The sequence below is a fragment of the Vipera ursinii genome, assembly GCF_947247035.1.
Source record: "Vipera ursinii genome assembly, chromosome: 1".
Taxonomy (NCBI): domain Eukaryota; kingdom Metazoa; phylum Chordata; class Lepidosauria; order Squamata; family Viperidae; genus Vipera; species Vipera ursinii.
In genome coordinates, this window is record NC_139512.1 from 51,208,998 (window position 1) to 51,235,033 (window position 26,036).

Sequence of the window (26,036 nt, forward strand, 5' to 3'; positions counted from 1 at the left end):
TCTATCAGCCCAGCCTACCACACAGGGTTGCTCGTATGGGGAAAAATAGGAAGAGGGAATGCTCTCTTAAGCTTCTGAATGAAATGCAGGATATATATTCTAATAAATATAAACCAAAGAAAAAAGAAATTTGGCACTATAGGATACAAAATCCAATGCATCGATCAATACAAAAATCTACAGAGCTGTGATTTTGAATTTCAAAACTGATCTGATTAAAAATAGAACATTAACCGGTAATTTAAATTTCTGTACAGAACTATCTGTCCCTACTGCCTTCTGTTACCTCTTGACTTCTTGCACAACCTAGATGCTGTTAAGCTTGCTTTCTCTCTTTCCCCACTCTTTCTTTATATGCTGATATAAGAATACAAGAATCTTTCAATTTGTAGGAAACTGTGGTTGCAAAATTACCATGCAAATTAAAATACAAGTAATCCTTGCTTAACGACCATTCCTTCAGTGACCATTTGAAGCTACAATGGTGCTGTAAAAGGAGACTTACAATTGGTCCACAAGGTTCCAGCCATCACAGCACCCCTGCAGTCATGGTATTGCCATCTGGATACTTGGCCCTTGAGGGTTGCAGAATCACTGTCAGATGACCATTATTTGGTCAACCTGATGGTGCAGGTCCAATGCCAGGGGTCCAATCCTCACTAGTTCAAGGTTGACTCAGCTTTCCATCCTTCCAAGGTCAGTAAAATGAGGACCCAGATCGTTAGGGGAAATATGCTGACATTGTAAACTGCTCAGAGCACGCTATAAAGCGATATGGAGCGATATATAAATCTTAGTGCTACTGCTACTGCCATTTGTGACCTTCCCTACCAGCTTTCTATAAGCAAAATTAATGGGGACGCCAGCAGGGAAGGTCACAAGTCGCTCCAATAAGTCGCTTGCAACCCTCTCTCATCCTGGCCCCACCATACTCACGTCGCGCCTTGCAATCTCCCCTATTCAACAACCGTATCCCCAGCTCCGCTATGCTTGCACTGCCCACCATACTTTCTCTGCCTTCTGGCCTAGTTGCAAACCACATGGGATTAGCTTAACAACCCCCGATCCTCACTTTACCACTGCATTGCTTAGTGATAGAAGTTCCAGTCTCCATGGTTACTACTTATATAGCTAACCAAACTTCTGTGATTTCTAAAAAAAAAAACCAAAAAACCCCCACCCAGATTCTAATTTTTACCATATTTGGCTCAACACCAGCTGCCTGCAATTAGTGCAGGTTCGCATCCCACCAGGCTCAAGGTTGACTCAGCCTTCCATCCTTCCAAGGTAGGTAAAATGAGGACCCAGATTGTTGGGAGCAATAAGCTGACTTTGTAATAATGCTGCTTGGGGTGGGGGGGGGCGAAAGCCCTAATAAGCAGGCATATACATAGAATGAAGACTATTGCTAAGCACATTGGTTTGTGCTTAAATTGTAAGCCACCCTGAGTCTTCGGAGAAGGGCGGGATATAAATGGGATTAAAATAAAAAAATAAATAAAACTCCATATGGGATTTTTTTTTTGGCCTATATATTTCCCCAATAATATGTAGCCTCATGCATCTTAGTCACCTGATGCCGTGCTCGGCTGTGGTCCAAAAGTTGCCGTGACTGAAGCTTTTGTTGTTGAAGCTGCTGCAAGGCAAAATGGAGCTGATAGCTGCCGAGGCTTGGCGGGGTCTTGGGATGCACTGGTTGGCTTCCTATCAACTTACTATGTATGCTGTTCTCTGAATCCCCTTCCCAGGCAAAACTGTCAGATTGTAGCGTCCTGCAATGAAAACAGTTTCACTTAAATCTTTACAGTGACAGTGTAATGTCTGAACACAAAGAAACAGTATGCCCAATTATCTTTTTTTTTCTTGCTGACCTGAAAGTTACAAAAATGTTGCCAGACCTACAACAAAAAAGAATACAGCCTTCACCATATGTTGCTAATCAAAGAAAAAAATATATTATATGGGGTACACCATGAAACCTCTTGGGTAAGGAGATTTTTGTGCTTAGCATGCATTCCTGTTCTTTAGGGACATCAGAAATAACTCATTACTTTGGAAATACAACCTCTCTTTGAATCAGGAGGCAGAGTCTATTGCAGCTTTGTTTGCAGTTTAGCTTTATTAGAGATCATTACCAAGGAAGTTTAATTTTTGAATTGTATAATTTCTTGTAAGCAACTGAATGTATAGTAGGATTTGACAGTGTATCAGATTTTGATATACACCTAAAACCTGCCCCTCAATACTTGGAAAAAGTTCAGAAACTTATGAATAAGTGTGAGTGGAGATTCTCAATCATCCAGGTCATGGTTGTCCCAAAGGTGCTTTTCCAAAAGGCAACTGAAATTTCTTGGTTTTTCCTTTGAAAATGTTTCACTTTTCATCCACGATTACTTATTATGAATAAGTAATAACATTAGCTACCACAATTTATATGATGGAGGAACATATACTAAAAAATGTATCGTATTCCAGGTTTCAAGAACAAGAGGAGATTTTCCAACAAATGTCTGTTGGATAATCTCAAAATAGATTTGCAGGTACAGAAACTTCTGATTCCTGGATTGTAAATTTACTCAGCCATGCTTTAATATTCCATATTCCTGCCAGATGTTCTACCCTGATTCCTGTTTGTCTTCTGTGGCTTAGAATATACAGGCCTATTATTGCACAAATCATTATCCCTGACCTTGTAATATAGTTTTGCTGAAGAAGTATTTCTGCAGACAAATACACATTGATTCTTCTAGAATGTCTGAAATAGGCATTTTTATAATTCAAACCAATTGATGCTTCCTTTGTTTGTTTTAGCTATTCCATGTGCCCAAAGTAATCATCTTGAACATGCCTGTCCAATAGTTTGGATCATCTCAAGGATAACCTACAGTGACCTTCTTGGCAACTGTTTCTCTTCCAACCATTATATTAACTGCTCTTGATTAATTTGGGATATGTTAGTCAACTTGTGAGGCTACCATGCAATTGTATTAAATAGTAGAAGGACATACCATACCTGTATTAAATCAGTATCAAGATATGAAGTCCGACATGCTAAAACATTAATCTAATCAGCTTCCCCCAAAGAATCTGTTCCACAGTTGAAAAAGACATGGAATATGACAGTGCTTCATGTAAAATACCCTAAAGAGCCATTTTTTTTGTTTGGAAATTACTGAGTTTTTCCCAAAAACTGCATATGAGAAATCCATAAATATTCTCCTAAATCAAATGGGGTTGTACACCAATCTTGGGTCTTGATTATGGCTGTAGAACAAATCAAGAGGTTGTCCAGGCATAGAAAAAAAAGACAGCTTATCCTTAAGCAATGAATGTGATCAGAATATTGATGAACATCCCAAAGCTCAACATGAGCCCAAAAGAAAAATTTACGTGAATTAGCTAAACTCTGTGGAAAGAAGAGGTAAATGAAAGAGTCCAAAGGATGTTAGCTGGTCTTGTGATCTTAATAGCTGATGTTTAGGACTGGAAGTGCTTCTTCCTGAAAATCTTTTTATAAACCTATTTAAAAATATCCAATTTTGCACAAATCTAAAGCACCCATGTTTCCTGCACAAGATAGAACTTATAACCCAAAGTTCCTCAGAGCGTAAAAGCTGAACAAGTTGGAATAAGTTGTTATATCAAGTTATATATGTGTGTTTTCTTAAGTAACAGTATTCTGCCAGCCATGACACTGGCATTAGTTTGGAACCTATTTTTATTTAGTGTTGCAAAACAAATTACAATACATTCACCCCCCCCTCTCTCTCACACACACACACCACAAATTCACACCATGCAAAAGCATTGAAATTCAAAAGCATTTTTAATATTTAGATACGGATCACATGTATATATTAGGATGCATAGTATATGCTAACAAGTAAAAAAGAGAACAGGAAAGAACAAAGAAGTGCGTATGTAGGTATCCAGGTTATGAGGCTTCAGAAAACTAAACTAGAGTTTGTCTCGTTCATTATACTAGCATTAACATTTTTTTTCAGAAAAAAAAGTTCTTCAAATGAGCAAAAATCTTTTCTAAAGACAAAACCAGTTCAACCTTACTCTCTGGAGAGGGAGTCCAGCTGTGAAATACAATGCTATACATCAATGGAAGTTTCACTGTATTGCTTTGAAGTTTGACTTCATGAGCCTTGCAGTGGTATTGCATTCTTCTAATCTAGAGCAAGCACATTTGTTCAGTGCAAAACAGGTGGTAGATTGACAGATCTCGCATATGAAGCCGGTCATAAGACTCAGTAGTTCCTGGAATGCAATCCAATTTTAAAAATTGTGGTTCCTTCTCTTGCCTGTGTACTGTCGTCCTTTTTTTTTGCTGTTAATACTTTTTATTCTTGCTTTTTAAAAATATTTTCACAGTAGATATTTGTTTTCTAAAAGCCAATGGATAAAGTTAGCACTAAGACTTCTAATACTAATATCAACATGGTTCTCCCATTGGCCCCTGTATTAATGTTCTGTCCAACCCCAAGTCTATCAAAACACAGATCACACAGGAAGATTTTGTTCACCGTAATGTCCTCCCCTCCCCTCCTCTTGAGAGAAGGTTGTACAGCATACAAAAGAACTGTGGCTATAGGTAGTCCTCAACCTATAACTGTTCATTTAGTGACTGTTCAAAGTTACAACAGCCCTGGAAAAAGTGACTTATGACCATTTTTCATATTTAAGCCTTTGTAGCATCCCCATGACCATGTGATCAAAACTCAGATGTTTGGGAACTGGTTCCTACTTATGACTGTTGCTGTTTCACAAGGTCAAACTTTTGCAAACTTTTGCCAAACAAAAGCAATGGGGGAGCCAGGTTCACTTAACAACCGTGTTACTAACTTATCAATTGCAGTGATTCACTTAACAACTCTCGTAAAACAGTTGTGCAAAACTCACTTAACAAATGTCTCATTTAACAACATAAACTTTGAGCTCAATTGTGATCCTAAGTTGAGGACTACTGTACTTGCAGTGACATGGAAATTGAAACTGTGAGTCTTATGTTGCTGTATTACCTTTTTTTATAGAAAACTATGTAACAGGTAAACTTCACATACATACATACATACATACATACATACATACATACATACCAGTATACAGGCTGGAAGCTGATTACTGCACTCTTATTGCTAGTTGACCAGTAGTAGGAATTTCAGGCAATGTAGCCCATTTTGTGTCAGAGCTATAATTAAATGTAAACAACCCCCTCAAGTGAGGTGATGCTGAGCCTTAACTGGGGTTCCATAACTCAGTATATTTTCTCTTTTTTACTCTCTTTCCTCCCCCCCCCTTTTTTCTTGTTTCCATTCAAATATACACATATCATTCCATGTTTTACTTTGCTATTGTTAATAATAATTTCCATTTGTCAATTACAAAAGATCACACTGCTTGGATTCACATAAATACTACATATATTCCAAAAGTCTAGGTTCTTGGGAAGAACACGGGAAGTGCAGATGAAGGCCAGCGCCAGCTAAAGAACTAGCAGCTGTTGATTTCACATAATTGTGTATATAATAATTTATTAAATTTATATGTCACTCGACTCACAGAGACTGGGAGATTCACAATTGTGCAAACACAGAGAATACCTAAAACATAAAAACAGCACAAGACAAAGGGATAATGATGGCAGAGAGGAACAGAAAAAGAGGGTGGGGGCATGAAGTATCCTCTCCAAAGGCTGGGCAAAGAGCCAAGTCTTTAAGGCCCTTCAGAATCCCAGTAAGGTAGAAGCCATTCAAATTGGTTTTTAATCCCCAAAAACCCTAGCACGGCTTCAGCAAGTATTAGTCTTAATATAACTTAGCACAGGTTACATCTTCATGGCATTTTATAAATTCTAATATTACTTATGGCTCTCTATCCTAACAGTTTATAGCATTTAGTTTTGTTGTAAAATTAATTGTAATTTTATAGGATTCTTTTGTTTTAATTCCTGTACTTTGTAATTTTCCCTTAATAATTTTATCTTCACATCATTTTATTCCGTCAGTCTGACTTATTATTTTTATTTCTATTTTAGAGTGATTGTTATGTTACTAATTCTATGCTAGTCTATGACCAAAATAAAATTGTCTCTGTTTTCCCAAGCCTTTACATCTTTACTCGAGAGCCTAGAAGAAAGAATATCTGTTACTATATACCATTGTTTAGGCCTATTAATTGGGGAAATAATGCATACTACTTCCTTTTTCTTTATAGCTCTTGCTCCAAATCAGTATCCTTAAACCACATGTGAAGGAACTTATGACCCTCTAGTGCTGTTAATCTCCTAGCTAGGGCTGGTGGAAACTGCAAGTTATCCTTATCAGGAGGACCACATATTTCCTGTGTCTATCTTAAACTCTAGAAGATATCTTTTTAGTTGATTCTATGAATGCCTCAGTCTATGTCCAATAGGTCTGAGAACTTTGTAGGAAAGCCAAAATATCTCAGAGACTTCTGAACTCAAATATGTAGGAGAAAATCTGGCAGAGCTTTCTTTCTCACTCAGAATCAATTCTAGATAGCATTTAAAGCTTCACTTTTTTTAGAAATCTTACCATTTCAGCAAGATGTGAAATCTCATCATCATAGATAAAAGATTTGTATCACCAAGATCGCATTGCAGAAAACTGTGAGTGAAAAATCTATCCCCCCTCTGTAAAGCTTGAGGAGGAGCCACAGAGTGATAATTGTAGGGGGGAAAATAAAGGAACATATTTCTTACCACAGGCTGTAAGGGGGAAAAAAATCAGTTACTGTAATTTGTAAGTCCTACAATAATGCCAGGGACAAGCATTCAACAGGCACTAGTTACAATGCTGCAGTGAATATTGTAATGAATATTGTATCCCCTGTGACAGAATTTCCATTGACTTCTGTTTATGCACTTGAGGATCATATAACATTTTCTTTGGTAAAGCACATCCCTCCTCCAGCCCAAACACTGGGATGTGACTTCAAGCTACTGGAAAAATGAGAACCAAATAAAATCCCAATGGGATAGAGACTTTGTCCCTGAAAACAGGCCATCTACTTAAAGACATGAATTTTGCTTAAGTTGCAAAAAGAAAGCCAACTATTGCTCTATTTTGTGGGATGCCCAAAGTTCAGCTTGTCAAGATGCTATAAAACATGAAACAATATCCCACAGCTATGAATGTACTGAAAACAGGCATGCACGCCATTTGTAGTTTTCTTAGTGCATAGCATGAAGATTACCAAAGACTTTTCCTAAAGAAGGGAGATTTGCAGAAATTGTTCTCCTCAGTTTCAGAACATACTTTTGACACATGGGCTATGAAGAGGCTGACAGGCAAAAAACACAAAAACCCAAACCACAGATGACTGAATTTTGGAAAAGTAGAAAAGCATTTTAAAACTCCTTGGGAGATATGTACTTCACATAAAGTATGTCATACATATTCAGTATTAATTCACTTCCTTCAGGGTAGCCAGTATAGATCTAATGCAATGCAAAATAAAGACAAACCACAAGAAATAGCATTTTTTTCCTGCTAAAAAAAGATCTTGGACAGCTTGCTAGTAGCTCCTCACACTGAAGTGGTGCTCCTTTCTATATATATATGGCATGAGCACAAAGGATGAGACAAAGTTACCAATGTTACCACTGTCTTCCTACTAGTTATATTTCATAAATTCATGTATTTTTCTTTAGTATATTTGAATGCCAGCAAAATCAAAAAGTAACTCCTAGCAGTTTCTATCATTAAAAGATAACAAAATAAGACACTAACCTTAAAATAACCAGAAATATTATAATGCAATAGGCATAACAATGACCATTCATTCTCCAAACGCTCTCCAGAACTAGGTTGAGTAGCCTCCACAAGACCAACAATGAGGCTAACCCACGGGTAGGCAACCTCGGCTCTTTTATGACTTATGGACTTCAACTCCCAGAATTCCTGAGTCAGCTATGCTAGTCAGGAATTCTGGCAGTTGAAGTCCATGAGTCATAAAAGAGCCAGGGTTGCCTACCCCTGGGCTAACCTAACAACCATCGCATCAGCTGGCATTTCCTTGGCCGCAAACCTCAGGAAGGATATCTGTATAATAAGACAGTGACTATCTCCACAAGGAGCAACAGGTGGGGCTGATATCTTGATTGATTCCTCCAATGGAGACACCATTTTGTCCTCCCATATTCAACTGGAAAAGCAAAAGCAATGCTTTTAATAGTAAAGCAAAACACAGCTGATTCTAGATCAGAGGATAACACTGTAAATGGCAACACATGTTAAGGAAGCTGAAATGATCCTTTTGCCTAGTTTTTAGAAAAAGAGGAGATATGCCCTGAGTAAATTTGCTGGATGCTACACAATCTACTTTCTGTATGGAAATAATGATGTATTTTACCATTCCATTCTGAAACAATTTTTGCTAAGTGGTTTAATAAGCTATTCTAAATCCAAGATTGCTTTTATGTCCCTGAGTTTCTTGGGAAACAAGGAAAATATTGATCAGATTATAAACATTTGTTGAAAATGTGGAACTGGCATAAGCCTTTGAAATCCTAAGTGTTGGATTGCACACACGAAGATTTCACACTTTGTTTGATCTCTGCTTGTATCTTGGCTTACCCCAAAAAACATCCTGTGTGGGATTTTCCAAATGAAAAACTCATTCTGGAACCACTTTTCAAAGTATAATCTATTCCAGAAGAGGTAGGAATAAATAAGCATATGACAATTCTCATTGGCTGAGAATTCCATAGTTCTACTAGCCCTAGTAAGGAATGGAGGTGGATATGATAGTAATCTCCTTTCCTCCCTCCCTCCTTCCCTTCTTCCTTCCACTATGATACTATATGGAGGAAACAGGGAATAAAGGTAGAAGTATGCGTGAGATCAAAGTTCATGTCATCCCTGTTTTATTGCAACCAGGATAAGCTAGACCATGGGTGTCAAACTCAATTGCGTCACATGACTATCATGACGTAGCATGATGTTTTTTGCCTTTGCGGAGCTGGGGTGGGCGTGGCCTGTACGTGACACCCTGAGCTAGACCAAGGACAAACTATTTCTCTTACAGAACACAGGTTGCTGAAACATGTTTAGCTTTAACACTTGTTCCAAAAAGAAGCATCACCCAAAGAAATGCTCTCTAGGAGTCTAGGAAGAACAATCCCGTAACAGACTCCTTCATCAGAAATTTAGCCTGAAGATCCAGAACAGAATACTGACACACATGTAGTGTCGAATATGTGCTTGCAACATCAATGGCTTGAAATAAGTAAATGAAATATTACAAAGGAAGCCTAAAGGCAATCTGATTCAATGATTTCAGCATTTGTTTCCAAAGTACGTGTGAATATGAGGAATCTGAAGTGAAGCTGCTAACTTAATCTCAGGCAGTATACTTTGGAAAGAGAAAAGGCAGCTGAAGCTCAGGATCAGAAGAACTAAGAGGTTCAGGAGAGTTTTATAAGGGAAAGAGTGAGCTGACTTCAGAATTCGTCTAAAGCAGGGGTCTTCAAACTTAGCCCTTTTATGACTTGTGGACTTCAATTTCCAGAATTCCTCAGCCAGCGTGCCTGGTCTAAAAGATGCATAGCAAGTTAATAGAGGCAACTTTCTAAGTGTGTATACTAATTACACCTGCTGCAAGGGCAACCTTGTCTTTTTGCTGGAGAGAAAATGAAAGATCTGAAGCTTTTAAAAACCTAATTAGATAAGGGGAAGAGTGCATATGTACTGTCTGTGATATGAAGGGAAGCAGAATGAGAGCTCAGGAGTTCAGAACACTGTAAATTGCCAAAGAGTAGAAAAGAAAGGAAACATCAAAAAGGAAGAAGATACCCCAGAACTTTTTACTCAGCCAAAAGTACATATCTGTGCCTATGTCAAGAGCTTTATATTTTATATTGGCCTATATGTTAGAACATGTTTGGCAGATAAATAGCTTGCTCCCACTCCAAAAAATATTCTCTTGTTTTCATTTCACAAAAAATACAATTTTAAGACCAATTATGCAAACATTACATAAATCAAAGTAAGTGAGAGATAATCTGGCTTAAGATACTCAGTGTCCCCATCCCATCATTGACTGAATCAGTGGAGAAGAGACAGTAATGGTGATCACTCTTATGACACTGAAATGTTTTATATTAGCAGAATCACACAGTAAACAGCTGCTTTTCTGTTAATTAGCAAAAGCCATATAACAAATGCACATAATAGGACTTAGTCTTGACTACTAAATGCCTGTTCAACTTTCAATAATTGCCCACTGGCCCATCCTGCTGGAACATGCTAATTAATGAGATTACCTATGATGAAACATATTTCATTTTTCATGAATTTTTGCATCCACACAAGAAATTTGTTTTAAAAACTCTGCAGGAAAATTCATTCCAACTTTTGAACGTAGTAATGTTTTTCAGAATACTACCTCAATTTCACACACAAATGTCCATTAGATCAAGGATTTGCCTATTAAACTGAGTATTTTTTCATTAAATCCAAACTATATTGTAAATGATGTTATTTATGTCAGTTAACTATGCAAATTATAAAACTGAAACAAATGCAATAACATGAATTTAACGGACATTCTAATTTAACAGATTCTTCTGTCCCCAAATAGTCCATTATATTGAGTATAACTACTTCAGGTACCAATAAAAAGTGTTATCTATACATGTACATACTTGTGTAGACAATTGGAAGCAATTCAAGCAACTGTCAGCCTTCCAAAAGATGTGGCTGTGTTAAAAAGTTCTGAAGAGAAGTCTGTAAAACACATCTTCTGTGTAATTTGCTCAAATTTCAGATAGAGTACTCATTGAGGATTTTTTTATAACATAAGCATTTTTGAGTAAAAATATTGTTTCATAAAGTTCACACACACACACACACACACACACACATATATATGAAAATCATAAGAATATTCTACTTCATATAAAATACATACCAGTCATTTTTCATTAAATTGCAGACTACTTTTCTTTCATACACACTATCTACTTGTTTTTTACCAGAAGAATTTCAATGGTAACTTCATGCTTCAGATTTCTAGAAGTAATCAACCATATTCCACATTATAATTTCATATCTACTTTTGTTACTCTTTAAAGACTACCTTATATGAAAAATGCACAATTCTATACTTCGCTCTTTATTGGAAAACATGGATGAAATTTAAAGAGGAGGTAGAAATTATGGAGGGGACGTGATGCCTCAGTGGTTAAAGTCACTGAGCTTGTCAGCTGAGGAGCCGGTAGCCCAGTTCTAGACCCAAGCTCTATGCAACGGGGTGAGCACCCATTATTTGCCCCAACGTCTACCCATGTAGCAGTTCAAAAGCATGCAAATGCAAGTAGATTAATAGATACTTCGGTGGGAAGGCATGCACCTCTGGCATATAGCCATGCTGACCACATGACTACAGAAACTGTCTTCAGACAAAGCTTTTTCCCTTGGCCCAAGAAACAGATGGGTAACATGCCCTTCAGTCAAAAATGATTGACAGGGAAACATTTACCTTTACCTTAGAAATTATGGAGGCCAGACTAAGGAGAGGCAAGCTGAAATCACTTTCCATCTTGCTTCAAAACACAGGTGAGGCAGACAAGAAACCTATGGCATCAATCATATATTCAGCCTTTCCCAGAAAGTGTACCTGGCATCAGGCCAGCCCCAGAATTTTCAGAACTCTGAAACACACAAGAAGCCTGGACTTTCTCCACTAAGGCCAGGTCCCAGCTGTTCAGTAAGACAGGCCATCTTTCTTTCAAGAGATTTCAGGGTTCAGTTTACAAAATGCGTTGTGTACAGTATTGAGGGGCAAAGAATCAAAACACTAGGCCAGGGGTAGGCAACCTCGGCTCTTTTATGACTCATGGACTTCAACTCCCAGAATTCCTGCTGACTCAGGAAATCTGGGAGTTGAAGTCCATGAGTCATAAAAGAGCCGAGGTTGCCTACCCTTGCACTAGGCTAGCAAGTCTAAGCTGCACAACAGGGGGGGGGAAGAGACTTGTCCCAAAACAAATTTAAATAATGTCAAAATGTGTAAAATCTTTTATGTTCTTGGCTAATTATTTTCTTCCCTTCCCCCTTGCACAAACACTGGCATGGGAGAGAAGAATGCAGTATTGGAGGACTTGGTTCAGAAAGACTATGCAGGGCTGAGGGAAAAATACCTGGCAGCTGCTAAAATGAAACTTCAAAGAATCGGCTCACTTTGAAATCCCCATCAGGCAGGACCTGCCTCTCTTCCCTGTTAACTTTCTAAAGGCTGTGGGAAACTTAACCACTTCATTGTGCTCAGCAGTTTTCAGGCCTTTCCAAGCAGGTAACGGCGAGAAACTGAAGGATAGCATCCCTCTCTATTTTACTCTTAGCTAGAAACAACGTACAATCACCAATCATGCATGGGGTTGTGGCTTATAGTATTTAAAAGATCTGCCAAAAAAGCTAATATTTTGGTGCACGTTTTCCACTTGCATCTTTCTGGATTTACCAGATCAGGTCTTTTCCTCTTATGACCTGTTCACAGTACTCTCAGTAGCCAAAATAACTTGTGAAGACAACTCTGATCTTTCAATTTCCTGTACTGCCTCAGTAGAATTCAGTGAGGGATATGATGAAGCTCCATCAACATGTGGATTCAAATCCACCTCAGCTAAGAAATTGCTGAATGGCTTTTTGTAAAGTACCACACACCCTGACTCATTTCCCATCTTTATAGGAAGCAAACTATCGGGGGTCTTACAAGCAACAGGTTTTTCAACTAAAACAACAACACAGGCTTTAACCCCAATCCTGAGGAGCCTGGAAGGTTCTTTGGGGGTGGGGAGACAAAACTAGAGTGTAGATCCACCAAGTATTTCAATAAGACATCGAACGTGAATAGCTTGTTTTTCTTCAAGATTTTTCCCCCCACTCCCACAATATTTCCTTGCGAATGAGAAGGAATTCCTCATCAATAGTAATCAGCCAACCATCTCTACAAGTTTGACAGAGAAGAGATGGTTTACCTAAGTTCAAGCAAGAATGGCTCCCTTACATAAAGTATATCGCACAGCAAGGCAGATTTAGCTGTCTGGAATGCAGTTTGGGGACAGAATCTGACAACAATTAGGAATATTTGATGTGAAGTTCGAGTATCTAAACCATGACCCATGGTTGGGGACGCAAATGAAAGGAAAAGGAAGGGTGTAATCCACTTTTTCTTTTCTCACTGTGGTTTTCATTTTTTTTAATTTAAGTCTATTTTCTTTGCATTCCAATATTTTCTTTTTTTAACACTATATGTATTTCAATGCGTTAATATTTTTTTAAAAAAAACGAGAGAAAATAAAGTGTTCCAAATGCTTTTCTTCGTCAGTTCTGCAGCTACCTTGTTTATGTTCCCTGATTCTTCTTCTGAAGAAGAATCCTGCTCAACGTTTAGTAATACTCCAACATTTATCTATATTGGCCTATAAACAGTGCTTCAAATCTAATGTTATTAAATGTTGCAAAAGTCCTGTCACAAAAGTAGGTTTCTCCTCACCAGTAGAGATATTGGACAGATCTAAAGAAATGCATGTTTTAGGGTTTTTTTTTATCTCTAAAGTAAAAAGCATCCCTGGAGGCAGAAAAGCAGAATACAATTTCAAATAATAATAGCTGCAATGATGATTATGATTGTGAAAGCAAACTGTAATGTTGTACAAATGTAAAAGATTAATAAAAGCTAAGTAGATATATATAATGGTTGTACATAAAAAATGGAGGTTAGGAACTTCAGCATATGCTACAGAAAGACAGATCAACAGATCTTTAAATATTATATAGAGGGGCAGAGTTTTTCTCATTTAGATGGTTATAAATATGATTAATATTTACTACATAAACAATTTCTTTTGTTCTGTTCAAACATGTCTGATTCCCAGAAACTGCCTTGACAGGTCGCTGCAGTTTTCTTGGCAAGGTTTTTCAGAAGTGGTTTGCCACTGCCTCCTTTCTAGGGCTAAAAGAAAGTGACTGGCCCAAGATCTACTAGTTGGCTTTTGTGCCTAAGGCGGGATTAGAACTCAAGTCTTCTGGTTTCTAGCGTGAGGCTTCACCACTACACCAAACTGGGTCTCTGAACAAATATTTGAATAGCATATAAATTGTTGAATATTTCTGATTTTAAAGAGTATAAAAACTAACAAAAGAAATAGTAACACCATAAAATTGCATTGTATCAAGAGACTGAAAACAAGTGCCCAAGATCACACTCCCACAGGATATTTAACAATGTCTGCCATTGTTGAGGTATAACAAAAGATAATTGAGATGGGATATAGTGGACTAAGCTGGTAGGAATAAAGCAACTTGAAGTGTGTGCTGTTTTTTTTAAGGTTTGACTCCTATCACAAAAAAGCTTATTAACAAATTACAAATAGGTTTTTCCAGAAATCTGTTGGATATAGAGGCAACAAGTGGCGAGGTTGGGGAAAATATCTGGATTATAATATAATGTCCTCTGGTTTGCAGCATCCAGTATATTATACAGTAAATGCTTGCAAATAAGATGTGCATTGATCAGGTGCAAGTATCAGATGTTTGAAAATGAAATGCAACAATTTAAGGCAGAGTTGGTTGTTGGGAGCATTATACAAAGTAGATGACAGTATTCCCTTGATATCAACATACAGATTGCTGTAAGAAGATCTACTAGCTTTCGTTTTAAAGGAAGATACTGATAATAAATTCTAACATGAAACCTTTAAACTTTTATAAGTCCTGGTGACCACATGGCTCCAGAAACAAAGGTCTTACTGTGAAAAGATGAATGATATGTTTTTGAAAGCAATACAGAGAAATATATTCACTAAACTGTAGAGTGAGCATATTTTATTACAGTTTTTTTGGCAAACGTCCATGGTCATTTTATCCAAAGTTCTTTGTTTATTTGACTAAAGTAATACCTTCATTTATAACTGAGGATAACGAATGGAAAAACCACAACCTACAGTTTACCACAAAGCAGCTTAACTCTCTTCAGATAGCACAATCTTTTTTTATGCTACTTGCATCAACAATGCCAAATCTAAACTCATAATATTGAATAATATAGCAGAAGAGTCTGTGTACAAGGAAAAAGTTGCAAGTAGGGGCATGCTCTAAGTAGATAGCTCCAAAAATTAACTGCCTTTTCCTAGAATTTTCAGGGTCTGTAATGCTTTAATAGATATAAAGCTAGTGTTTAACAGAATTCTCTTTTTAGAATGGATTTGCTCATTGTCCATATAGAAGAAGTAACAGATACTCAGCCAAGTATCTTGGCTGCCATGTTGCCAAGAGGTCAGGACACAGTTCTAGCCTGTAGCTTCCTATTCCCCTTACAAATGCAGAGCCAGGACAGGACAGAGACCACAGTGCTTCCTAAGCTTTGATACTGCAGGCTCTTTGTATGGCTACAGCTTATATGCCTCTCTTCTTCTTTTCCCTGTGGAAAACAACAGAATTGCAATTTTGCAAAATTAATAAAAAACACAGGCATTTTCAAATAACCAGGGTTTTTTCCCTTCTTTAATTCGGTACTCTTTAAATAGCATGAAATATATTGGTTTCCCATATTCTCTTCTACCTGGAATATGACTCAGGATCAAGTTATTATATACTGTATAAACAGGAACACTTAAATTATCACTGATTTTTTTTGTCTTTCCTCCAATCCTCTCAAAGAAATTTTTGGTTTATACTGGAACTCTGAATAGTTCAGAAAACTGTGGATGTCTACCTATAAGCTGAAGAATAAATAATTACACCACCAATATAGTCCAAGTCCACAAGTTGCAGGTTAAAATGTTCCTTTCACCATATTCAATTAAATATATGAACATATTGGCCAAATATGTTTCAAATTTCAAACTCGGCTCAAGATATACATTATAACAATAGTCTATAGTTTTGAAACACATATGGTCTCTCTGTGGAAATGTATGAGAATAAAATATAAGAATTCTATTTATACCAATGAAATAAACAGAAAGTTATGCTGATCTTAAAATGTTGGGGGAAGGGAAATCTCATAGACAGTTCATTTATTTAATCACACTATATGGAAATTATTAATATTAGCCTGGAATATATTTATTTCATTCATTTTATCTGGAGCATAACTTCCTTTAACCAGAATCTCAAAAAACGTCTAGCAGTCTCATTGTATTTTTACTGTGGAAGAAAATACTTGTATTCTTGTATGAGTCTTATATGCACATTTAGAAAATTCATCTAGTTAGTTCTGGCCTTAGAAAATTTTTGCCCTAGAAGTACCATATTTAATAGTGTGACTTTATTCTAACATGGGAATGTAGCTTTCATTTATCAATAAGTTGTCAGTTCCTGGCCTTGTGCAAGAAATACATAGGAATGTTTAAAACAAATTGTGATAGCACTGATGTGTGCATACATACAGGAAAAAGCCAGAACCATGCCCTGACAGTTCAACTCAGAAGGAAGGGCTGGGCTGGAAAACATAAAACTATAAATTCCAGCCAAATTGTCTGAGGCACTCCTTTCCAAATCACTTGAATAAACAGCCAAAGCTTCTGACCAACCATTTTATTATTCATCTCTGGAAGACAACCATTTTGGACATCAGAACAATGAGCCCTAAGCAATTAGCTTTCTCAAATTTTCTGTACAGCAAAATTATATAGTTTAGTTGGGTCTAATCAAGACTTGGGAATAAATTTCCAGAACTTTAACTCTGCTAAGAATTTAATGGCTAATTTAAGTCCATTTTTCCTATCTATTACAAAATCTCAAGACAGTCTTTCTGAGTTTTGTCCTTCAAAATACCCACATAAATACATCTGCAAGGATGGGAAAGAAAGGGTTGATAGTGATTGGGTCAAACAAGAAATAAAGAGGTAAAGGCTATTTTCCTGAAACGTACACACCTGATGTATGCATATATATGCATGCACACATATACACACAAAAACTTATATTTGTTCTATGAAGAAAAACATGCATGTATGCAGAAAAACATTTGGAAGTGGAAGTTATTTAGAGTCAGCAAACTGCTTTGGTGAAAAGGATTAAGGCATCAAATTAGCAATGTCTTCATTTGACTACTGACTATAATCTTTTTTAAATATAGCAACATTGAATGACTAGCCAAACATTTTCTGGCATAGCATAGAGTCTGCTGCTTATCCAAAACATTTTTACACTGCAGAGTAATGAATATGTATAAGGAATATTAACAGAATGAACTAGTCTCCACAAACACATACCAGTATAAGTAGGCTTCATAGTTTCTTAGAGTATCAATGTCATGCAAAGTGGCAATTGGAATTTAGGGTAGATTATATGCCTACAGATATAATGAAGACATTTGTGTACAAAAGCTTTACCATTTCTAAAAGCCATAATGTTTTATAATTTCTGACTTAATTTAGAAGTTTTAAATGTTTGTAATGTGACTTTCTGCAAGTATCTGCCTCCTTTCCTCTTTTCTGCATCCCTTCTCACCAATGTCATCTGCCCTAAGACCTTCAGTGCCAACAGGGTTTTAAGAAGCAAATTCTAAGCAACAATAGCTGAACAGTTAGATACCTGGGAAACACTTTAATTCTAGAAGAATTAAACACTTTAATTCTAGAAGAATTAAAGTCTAGAAGAGTCAAGGAATTATGAATTCTCCTTTCCTCCCATTGGAGCAAATGATCAGTAAAACTACTTTTGAAGATTTAGGTATCTGCAGAACAGCCTAAAAAAGCAACAAAAAATGGGTAAATTGAAAATCTTTACCTTCCTTGCAAGCACAGAAAAATTATGATATAGCAGTAACTGCAACACTGACAATTTCTATTCTACCATAGACCAAACTAAAAATTTTAATTTTAATTTATTCATTGTAGGTACTGCTTAACTGCAAACTGACTCTGGGCATGTAAATAAAGACGACAGACTAAAAACAAAATAAAATAATTATGAAAAATCAATAACCTTTCGCCACCTGGCTGTTTGGGTCATATTGTTTTGATACTGTAAAGCAAAGGAAAGCTGAAGTAAAATCATAAGCACAATTGCAGTCACATGATTTTCCACTTAGAGCCTTGGTGGCACAGTGGTTAGAATGCAGTACTGCAGGCTACTTCTACTGACTGCTGGTTGCCAGCAGTTCAGCGGCTTGATTCTCACCAGCTCAAGGTTGATGCAGCCTTCCATCCTTCTGAGATCAGTAAAATGAGGACCCAGATTGTTGGAAGCAATATGCTGACTCTGTAAACCGCTTAGAGAGGGTTGTAAAGCACTGTGAAGCGGTATATAAGTGTTATTGCTATTGCTTCACTTAACCACCAAGTTGATAATCCTAATTATGGTTGCTAAGCAAGAACTACCTGTATTTATGCAACTGTACCAGAGGAGACAGAGCATATTTCAGTCTGCTCTCTGACCCAACTGAAGATCTTTATTGCTCTAAACCTAAAGTACTGTATAAGCACATCATAGATTTTCTTAGGGATCACTTAATGACCAAGTTGCCAGTTTCAATTGTGGTTGCTAAACAAGAATTACCTAAGGAGAGGAAACAGGATTTAATAATTTCAAAGTACTGGGAACTGTGATATTTGTATCATCATAGTTATTTTGTATTGTCATAGCACTTAATTTGCCTTTAGTGTTCCCATGTTCAGCTTCTTTTCATGTTGGTAAAAAGCATAGGCATTGGATTTATTTTTTTTCAATTTTAACAGATTATAACTGCATTCAGATGCATTTTTTCTCCATAAGTAAAAGCAAGAGAGTGTTACTACACCAATGACTTGATACCCAGAATTCAGTGTTATACTTGATTAGGTAATCAAAAACAGATCTGGATCTCAAGATAAACCTATTCTTAAAGAGGATGCACAGCTCATGAATAATCAGGCTGATAATTTGGAAATACTTTTTCAATGCCCCTTCCCAACAAACAATTCATTGTCCTGAAAGAAATTTCAAAGCAAGTCAAACAACAAGAATTAGTGATATTTGATCCCTAAGGATTGGGTGTGAGGAAGGGGAGTAGAGATTGCTTCGAAGTTATTCACATAAAAATAAAGACAGTTAATGAGCAATTGACCGATATACAATAATGGGCAATGCATTGCAGATTTACAAAAGGAGTTTAAGAAGGAAAGAATGGATTCTAACACCTTGATCTGAAATAAATGTCAGTATCAAGTTGAACTGAATGTTAGAAATATTCAACCATAACTAGAGCTGCTAGCAACTTGCTAATTTTTCATTTAGCTGATCTTGCTAATTACTTCTCTTGTAACTTCAGTGTTTCTTATATATAAGTATGAATACAGGTAGTCATTGTTTAGAGACTACAATAGGGACCAGAAACTTGTTAAGCAAAGCACTTGGTAAGTGAAATCACCACTATGCTTATGATCTTACTTCATCTTTCCTTTGCTGTAGAGACCTGCAAAGATTATAAATGCAAGGTCTGGTCATAAAGTTACTTTTTCATTAACATCATAACTGCAAACCATTGCTAGATGAGGAAGTCACTAATTGATGACTACCTGTATTAGTCTCTTGACCAACTGTTTGCTTGGACCTTGTTTGGGCTCAGAAGCTGGTTACAACTTGTTTGAAAGGACATCAGTGAACATCAGGGCTTTAAGCTAAATCGGAAAATTAAAAATCATCCTGGAAGAAGCCTACAGCAGATGTTACAATAAAAGCTATAATTTAATGGTAGTGTCTGGCACGCAGTAAGGCCTCAGATCCATTCCCTAGCATCCCCAGTAGATGGGAAAGGGTTTTCTATGACATGTTGTCAGAATAGCCAAAACATTATTTTTATATGAATGAGAATTAGCAAATTGAACCAAATCCAAGTGACCTTTGGATGGATATTTCCTCTGAAGAAATAGAAAATGAGTTTGGAGACAAACTTTAATACATCTAGAATAATATGCTAAGTTGTAATATGTTATTAGATTGACCATATTATATCTCTTTGCTGTATGGGCTGCAAATACATTTCAGGGTCTAAGTCAAGATAACCAATTTCAGCCTTTAAATCCTTAAAGCAGGGGTGTCAAACTCAATTTCATTGAGGGCCGCATCAGCATTGCGGTTGCCCTCAGGGGGCCAGATGGGTGTGGCCTGGGTGGGCGTGGCCTACTGGGTGGGCGTGGCTAAAGTGTGTATGGCCTACTGGGTGGGCATGGCCAGCTCTACATCGTTCGCATCAAGGGTGCCTATGGGGTCCTGGGCAGGAGTGGGACAGATCTGAGGGTCTCTGGCAGAAGGAGGGTCTCTGGGCCAGGGCCAAGGCAGTGGGGGCCGTTCCCTCACTGTTTCCAGGATGGCTTCGCGGGCCGCATGAAACCACTTCGCGGGCCGGATCTGGCCCCCGGGCCTTGTGTTTGACATGTCTGCCTTAAAGGATCAACTTTTTCAGAAATCTCTTCCTTACATGTTCATGTTTTAAAACTTCTACTTCGGGTGGAAGAGAGGAAGACAGAGACATAAAATGGATCCTTGAAAATTTATTTCAATTTGTTGCTAGGTAAATTTAAAATCATATCTACCATTCACCAAAATCAGCTCCCTTTTACTGATTAATTTCCACTACAGTATTTCATATTAAAGGAGGAGAAGCATTTACATAATTGCTAAGGTTCACAAAAACTACAAGAAAATAGTGTCATTTATAGACAGATAAATCAATTTCAGACAAGTACGCCTAGTCCCATTGGCTGCTCTTTGAACAAGATACCCTACTGATGACAATGAGAAAAGGCAAAATTCTTGTTTGACTATTTGTTTCATTGAGTGACTAGATTTTATATCTTGAGAAAAATACTTCAATACCAACTTTTCTTTTCTTTTTTGTTATTTATATAATGGGCAAAATATATTATTTCTATAGAATATCAGCAAAAAACAAATCGAGAACTCTCATATCCGCTTCAGAATTAAAGACTGCCTACATATATCAATTAATCTAACTCAGACATGGTCTTGTAAAAACATAATATTCAGAAACTGGAGGTCTTCATGGCTATTTATTGGTAAAATTACTTCTTGATGGTGCCATGTGAGCCAATATATATTGTGCAGATGTTTCAATACTTATGTTGCTAGCTTCTTCAAGAAGTTAACAGTCAGCAAATAATCACATCCTTGCACAACATTATACAAGCAAAATGCTAATGGGATATGTGGATATGACTCTAAAACATATATTTTCAGTCTAATTGTTTCTCTTACCTCAGTGTAAAAGATGCAGGCCTGATATCAGGAGTACTGCTGTGTGTTTGGAAAGCCCAAAACGAACCTCCTGCATTCAGTGGTGGTCGATAACTGGAACCAGTTGCATTTATTTTATTAACAGCTCCATTTATCATATTTAAATTTGTCAGCTGAAGAGGAGAATAAGCAAATGATAAAACATTTTAAAAGATTCAACAAGACAACAAAAGTATCCAGTCATGAATTTTCACTGAAGGATTGTATATGGGTATATAGTTAAAGAAACAGAGTCAGTTTACACAGCAAAGTAGAAGTTAAATAGCCCAACATGAGATTTGGTAACGCTGAATATATCTGAAGGATGCCCATTATAACAGAGATTCAACATGAATGCATTTTTAGAAGTTCTCCTTCCTCAGAAATTTTTGAAGTAATTTAATTCAGTAAGCAGCAACATTTTCAATATTTTCATTAATTAACAGAAAAAAGTATATGTACAAACATACGTGGTCTATACATATAGACATACCCAAGAATACATTAACCATTCTGTTGATTTCAGTCAAAAATGGAGATCATATGAGTTAACATTTCCATTCCTGAATTACATCTTTAACAGCAAGGCAACTGCAACCAACTCTCTTTAAACAAGGCATCCAATATACATAAAATGTATTTTTTGTATTAACTTTATTTTAAATTAAAAAGAAATTCTTCTCACGTTAAGGCAGGGGTGTCAAACTCAATTTCATTGAGGGCCGCATCAGCATTGCGGTTGCCCTCAGGGGGCCGAGTGGGTATGGCCTGGGTGGGCGTGGCCTACTGGGTGGGCGTGGCTAGTGTGTATGGCCTACTGGGTGGGCGTGGCCAGCTCTACATCGTTCGCATCAAGGGTGCCTATGGGGGCCTGGGCAGGAGTGGGACAGATCTGGGGGTCTCTGGCAGAAGGAGGGTCTCTGGGCCAGGGCCAAGGCAGTGGGGGCCATTCCCTCACTGCTTCCAGGATGGCTTCACGGGCCACATGAAATCACTTCGCGGACCAAATCCGGCCCCCAGGCCTTGTGTTTGACATGTCTGCGTTAATTTATTTTATTAAGGCAATCTTCCATTGCTTTATTAACAAACAAGGCTCAAGTTTGTTATTCCACACAACATCTAATGTCAACTTTATCAACTTCCTACCCCTCTCTATAAAAAATATATTATTGGCTTAGGAACCACAACTGTTTTCTTCAAACCTCCAATCACCGTGAAACCTCAAAAATGGCAAATTACAAATAACTCTGTTATTCTGTCACTTGAGATTAAAACACTACCAAGAAGCATTCTGAGCTTAACTAAAATTAAAAGGTTTTTTTTAAAAAAAAATTCTAGAGTTTTAACAACTCTTCTTCAATAAATTCAAAATATGGCTATGAAAGCGGGATAATTAAAGATGTCCTAATTTAATATTAACAGGAAAAAGATGCAACCATTAGTTCTCCCTTCCCTGAGTAGCTCCTTTTCCTTTCCCAAAAATCTGCTCTAGAAAATTAGAGAACTTCCTAAACCATGTGTGAAAAGATGCTGGGGAATTATCCTCCTTTCCCTTTATGCCAGAAGAAATTAGTGCAAAATATCGCTTGGAGACACCGTTGTGTCGGAATACATCTTGACAATGCTTAGCTTCTGGAAAAATGCATTTTTAATTTTCACTTTATATTAGTATTATATCAAATGTTGTTCTTAGCTGCGGTCGTGTCCGACCCATCGCGACCCTATGGACAATGTTCCTCCAGGCCTTCCTGTCCTCTACCATCTTCTGGAGTCCATTTAAGCTCACGCCTACTGCTTCAGTGACTCCATCCAGCCACCTCATTCTCTGTCGTCCCCTTCTTCTATTGCCCTCAATCTTTCCCAGCATTAGGCTCTTCTCCAGTGAGTCCTTCATTCTCATTAGGTGGCCAAAGTATTTGAGTTTCAGCTTCAGGATCTGGCCTTCTAAAGAGCAGTCGGGGTTGATCTCCTCTAGGACTGACCGGTTTGAATGCCTTGCAGTCCAAGGGACTCACAGGAGTCTTCTCCAGCACCATAGTTCAAAGGCCTCAATTCTTTGGCGCTCACCATAGTTCAAAGGCCTCAATTCTATGGTCCAGCTTTCACTGCCATACATTGCAACTGGGAAGACCATAGCCTTGACTATATCAAATAATTGATATAGTCAATTATAGTCAACAATTATATCAAATACAATTATGTATTTATTCTAGTCCAAGCCAAGGAATAAGAATATGAGATTTCAGTGCAATACCCAACTCCTTACTTTTCAGAAAATGCTAATCTTCTTGAAAACATGACAATAGTATTATTTAAATCATAAACCATGCCATCATTTAGGCAATTTTTCCCAATGGAACTCAGGTTTTTTTTCTGCACTGTATATTTGATCATGCACACTGTCTTCTGATATGGTCATAAGGTAAAGGTAAAGGTTCCCCCGCACATGCGTGCTAGTCATTTCCGACTCTAGGGGCCGGTGCTCATCTCCGTTTCAAAGCCGAAGAGCCAGCGCTTGTCCGAGGACGTCTCCGTGGTCATGTGGCCGGCATGACTATACGCCAGAGGCGCACGGAACGCTGTTACCTTCCCACCGTAGTGGTCCCTATTTTTCTACTTGCATTTTTACGTGCTTTCGAACTGCTAGGTTGGCAGAAGCTGGGACGAGTAACAGGCGCTCACTCTGTTATGCGGCACTCGGGATTCGACCCGCCAAACTGCCGACCTTCTGATCGACAAGCTCAGCGTCATAAATAGAGGTCATAAAGACCTCTATTTCTAGTAAGAAAAAAAAGAGCTTAATGCAGCCATCTCTTTCTACATTACTTTCCATTGTTAAAACTCTGTTTGTTTTAAAGCTGTATTTCACACTGGAACAGGTGTGTAAATAGTTGAGCATATGGTGGGCAAGGATGTTTCACACATTCCACACAGACAGGTGTTCAACTTACAGCAGACTTAAATACAGTCACTGGAATCAAAAGTAGGAATCAGAGCCTATTGGAGCATATTTAAACCAGCCCATCATGTTTTTTCAGTGTGATAGTTATTCTTCCACTCCTTGATTTGTTTCTGCTGCTATAATTAACCTGCCAGCTCAGTAGATTCCTTGGGGAACCAGTAGAATAATTCACATCTGTACAGCAGAGCTCTGCTTTGCTGACTGTGACTTTCCATCCTCAACATTTGATATGCCTTAAGGTATATCATGAACATATCATATTTAATATAGCCTTGCCTGAGTTTAAATGTAAGGGAAGAGTACAAAAGCAAGACAAAAACCAAATTTTTTGCATAGGAAAAATAGGTTTTATAGGCTTATATATTTATTTGTGTTTGTTAGATCTCTATCTATACTTTCTTCCAGGAATTCAAGAAGACTCACATACTTCATTAGACCACTGTAACAACAACCCTGTGACCTCAGTACAGGTAGTCCTCCCTTACCACTTGTTCACCGACTGTTCAAAGTTACAATGATGCTGGGGGGGGAAAAACTTTATGGCCAATTTATGACCTTTGCAGTATTCCTCAATCATGTGATTACGATACATATTATCCTGTTGGTCACCCCCACCCCCCATTTTCAGAGTAAAGAGACTGGAGAGCAAAGAATTGGAATTGGAAAATAATAAGTTGTTTGCTCTTCTACATACCAAAAGTAATGTGATCATGCTGGCAGTCAGGGCTGGGAGTTGAAGATATGCCACACAAACAGCCTACTCTCTTGCAAACTCTTCCTCTTCAATTTCTCTGCTTTGGGAGGTGGGGAGAAAAAAAACAAGCAATTTCTGTAGGCAATCTCTCTTTTGTGTGACCTTTATCTCCCCTTGCAGAATGAAGAGATTAGAGAGGAAGGGATTGCAAGAGAGTAAGATGTTTGCTCTTCAACACCTTGAAAGCAATGTGATCATATTGGGTTATAATTTTTGCATTCATTCACTTGTGTAAAAGTTCAATAATGAACTTCCAATATGTTTTTTTTAAAGTGTTCCCAACCAAGGGAGACTAAGAACTTACAGGTAGTCCGCACTTAATGACAGTGTTTATTTATTATGAAATTTATTTGCTGCCCATCTCATATCCAACTACTCTCCAGTAATTAGGACTGGAATCTCCATTGCTAAATGAAGTGATTGTACCACTTAGTGACAGAAATTCCGGCACTCCCCATTGCCATTGTTAAGTGAGAACCGCAGGTTGTTAAGCAAGGATCTTCTTGCAACCTCTTGCTGTTTTCCAACACGCAGGAAGTCAATGGCAGGAAGTCACAGGTCCTGGGTGGCTTACAAGCAGGCCAGCAAGTGGATAAGCAGCGTGAACATAGTGGGGTGGGGAGTGGCTGTTGCTGGGCATGGGAAGCTGCACAGGTGGCTGCTACAATGCCATGTGAGCATGGCCAAGCAGGTGCTACAGAGTGCAGGCCAAAGGTTCCTGTGGATGGACATGCATTCTGTAGCTGGGCTCCTCAGGGGAAAAAAGTAGTGGAAACAGGATTGGCCTGCAATCTACCCTGCTAGTTTCCTCACTGATTTCGCTTGTGGGTAGCTGGCAGGCGAGTTCACAAATGGTGATGACATGACCACAGCATGCTGCAAATGTCGTAAGTGCGAGGGGGTTCCCAAATGCCTAAATCATGATCATACGACTGCAGGGGTGCTAGGATGGCCAGAACTTCGAGAACCATAATTAAACCCTTATTTAGTGACATTGTAACTCTGAACAGTTGCTGAGTGAGTAGTCATTAACTGAGGAGTAACTTTATGCTCATTTTATTACTTG

The 26,036-nt window shown here is 37.8% G+C and overlaps 1 protein-coding gene across 1 annotated transcript in view; it reads right to left on the reverse strand.

The window, feature by feature from the left end:
- TTLL5 (tubulin tyrosine ligase like 5) overlaps positions 1 to 26,036 on the reverse strand; it is a 150,415-nt gene that overhangs the window by 34,984 nt on the left and 89,395 nt on the right. The window contains exons 31-32 of the mRNA XM_083349082.1: positions 21,237 to 21,388; positions 1,574 to 1,772 (exon numbers count right to left, since the gene is read on the reverse strand). Coding sequence (XP_083205208.1) covers positions 1,574 to 1,772; positions 21,237 to 21,388 — 351 coding nt within the window. The remainder of the gene's footprint in view (positions 1 to 1,573; positions 1,773 to 21,236; positions 21,389 to 26,036) is intronic.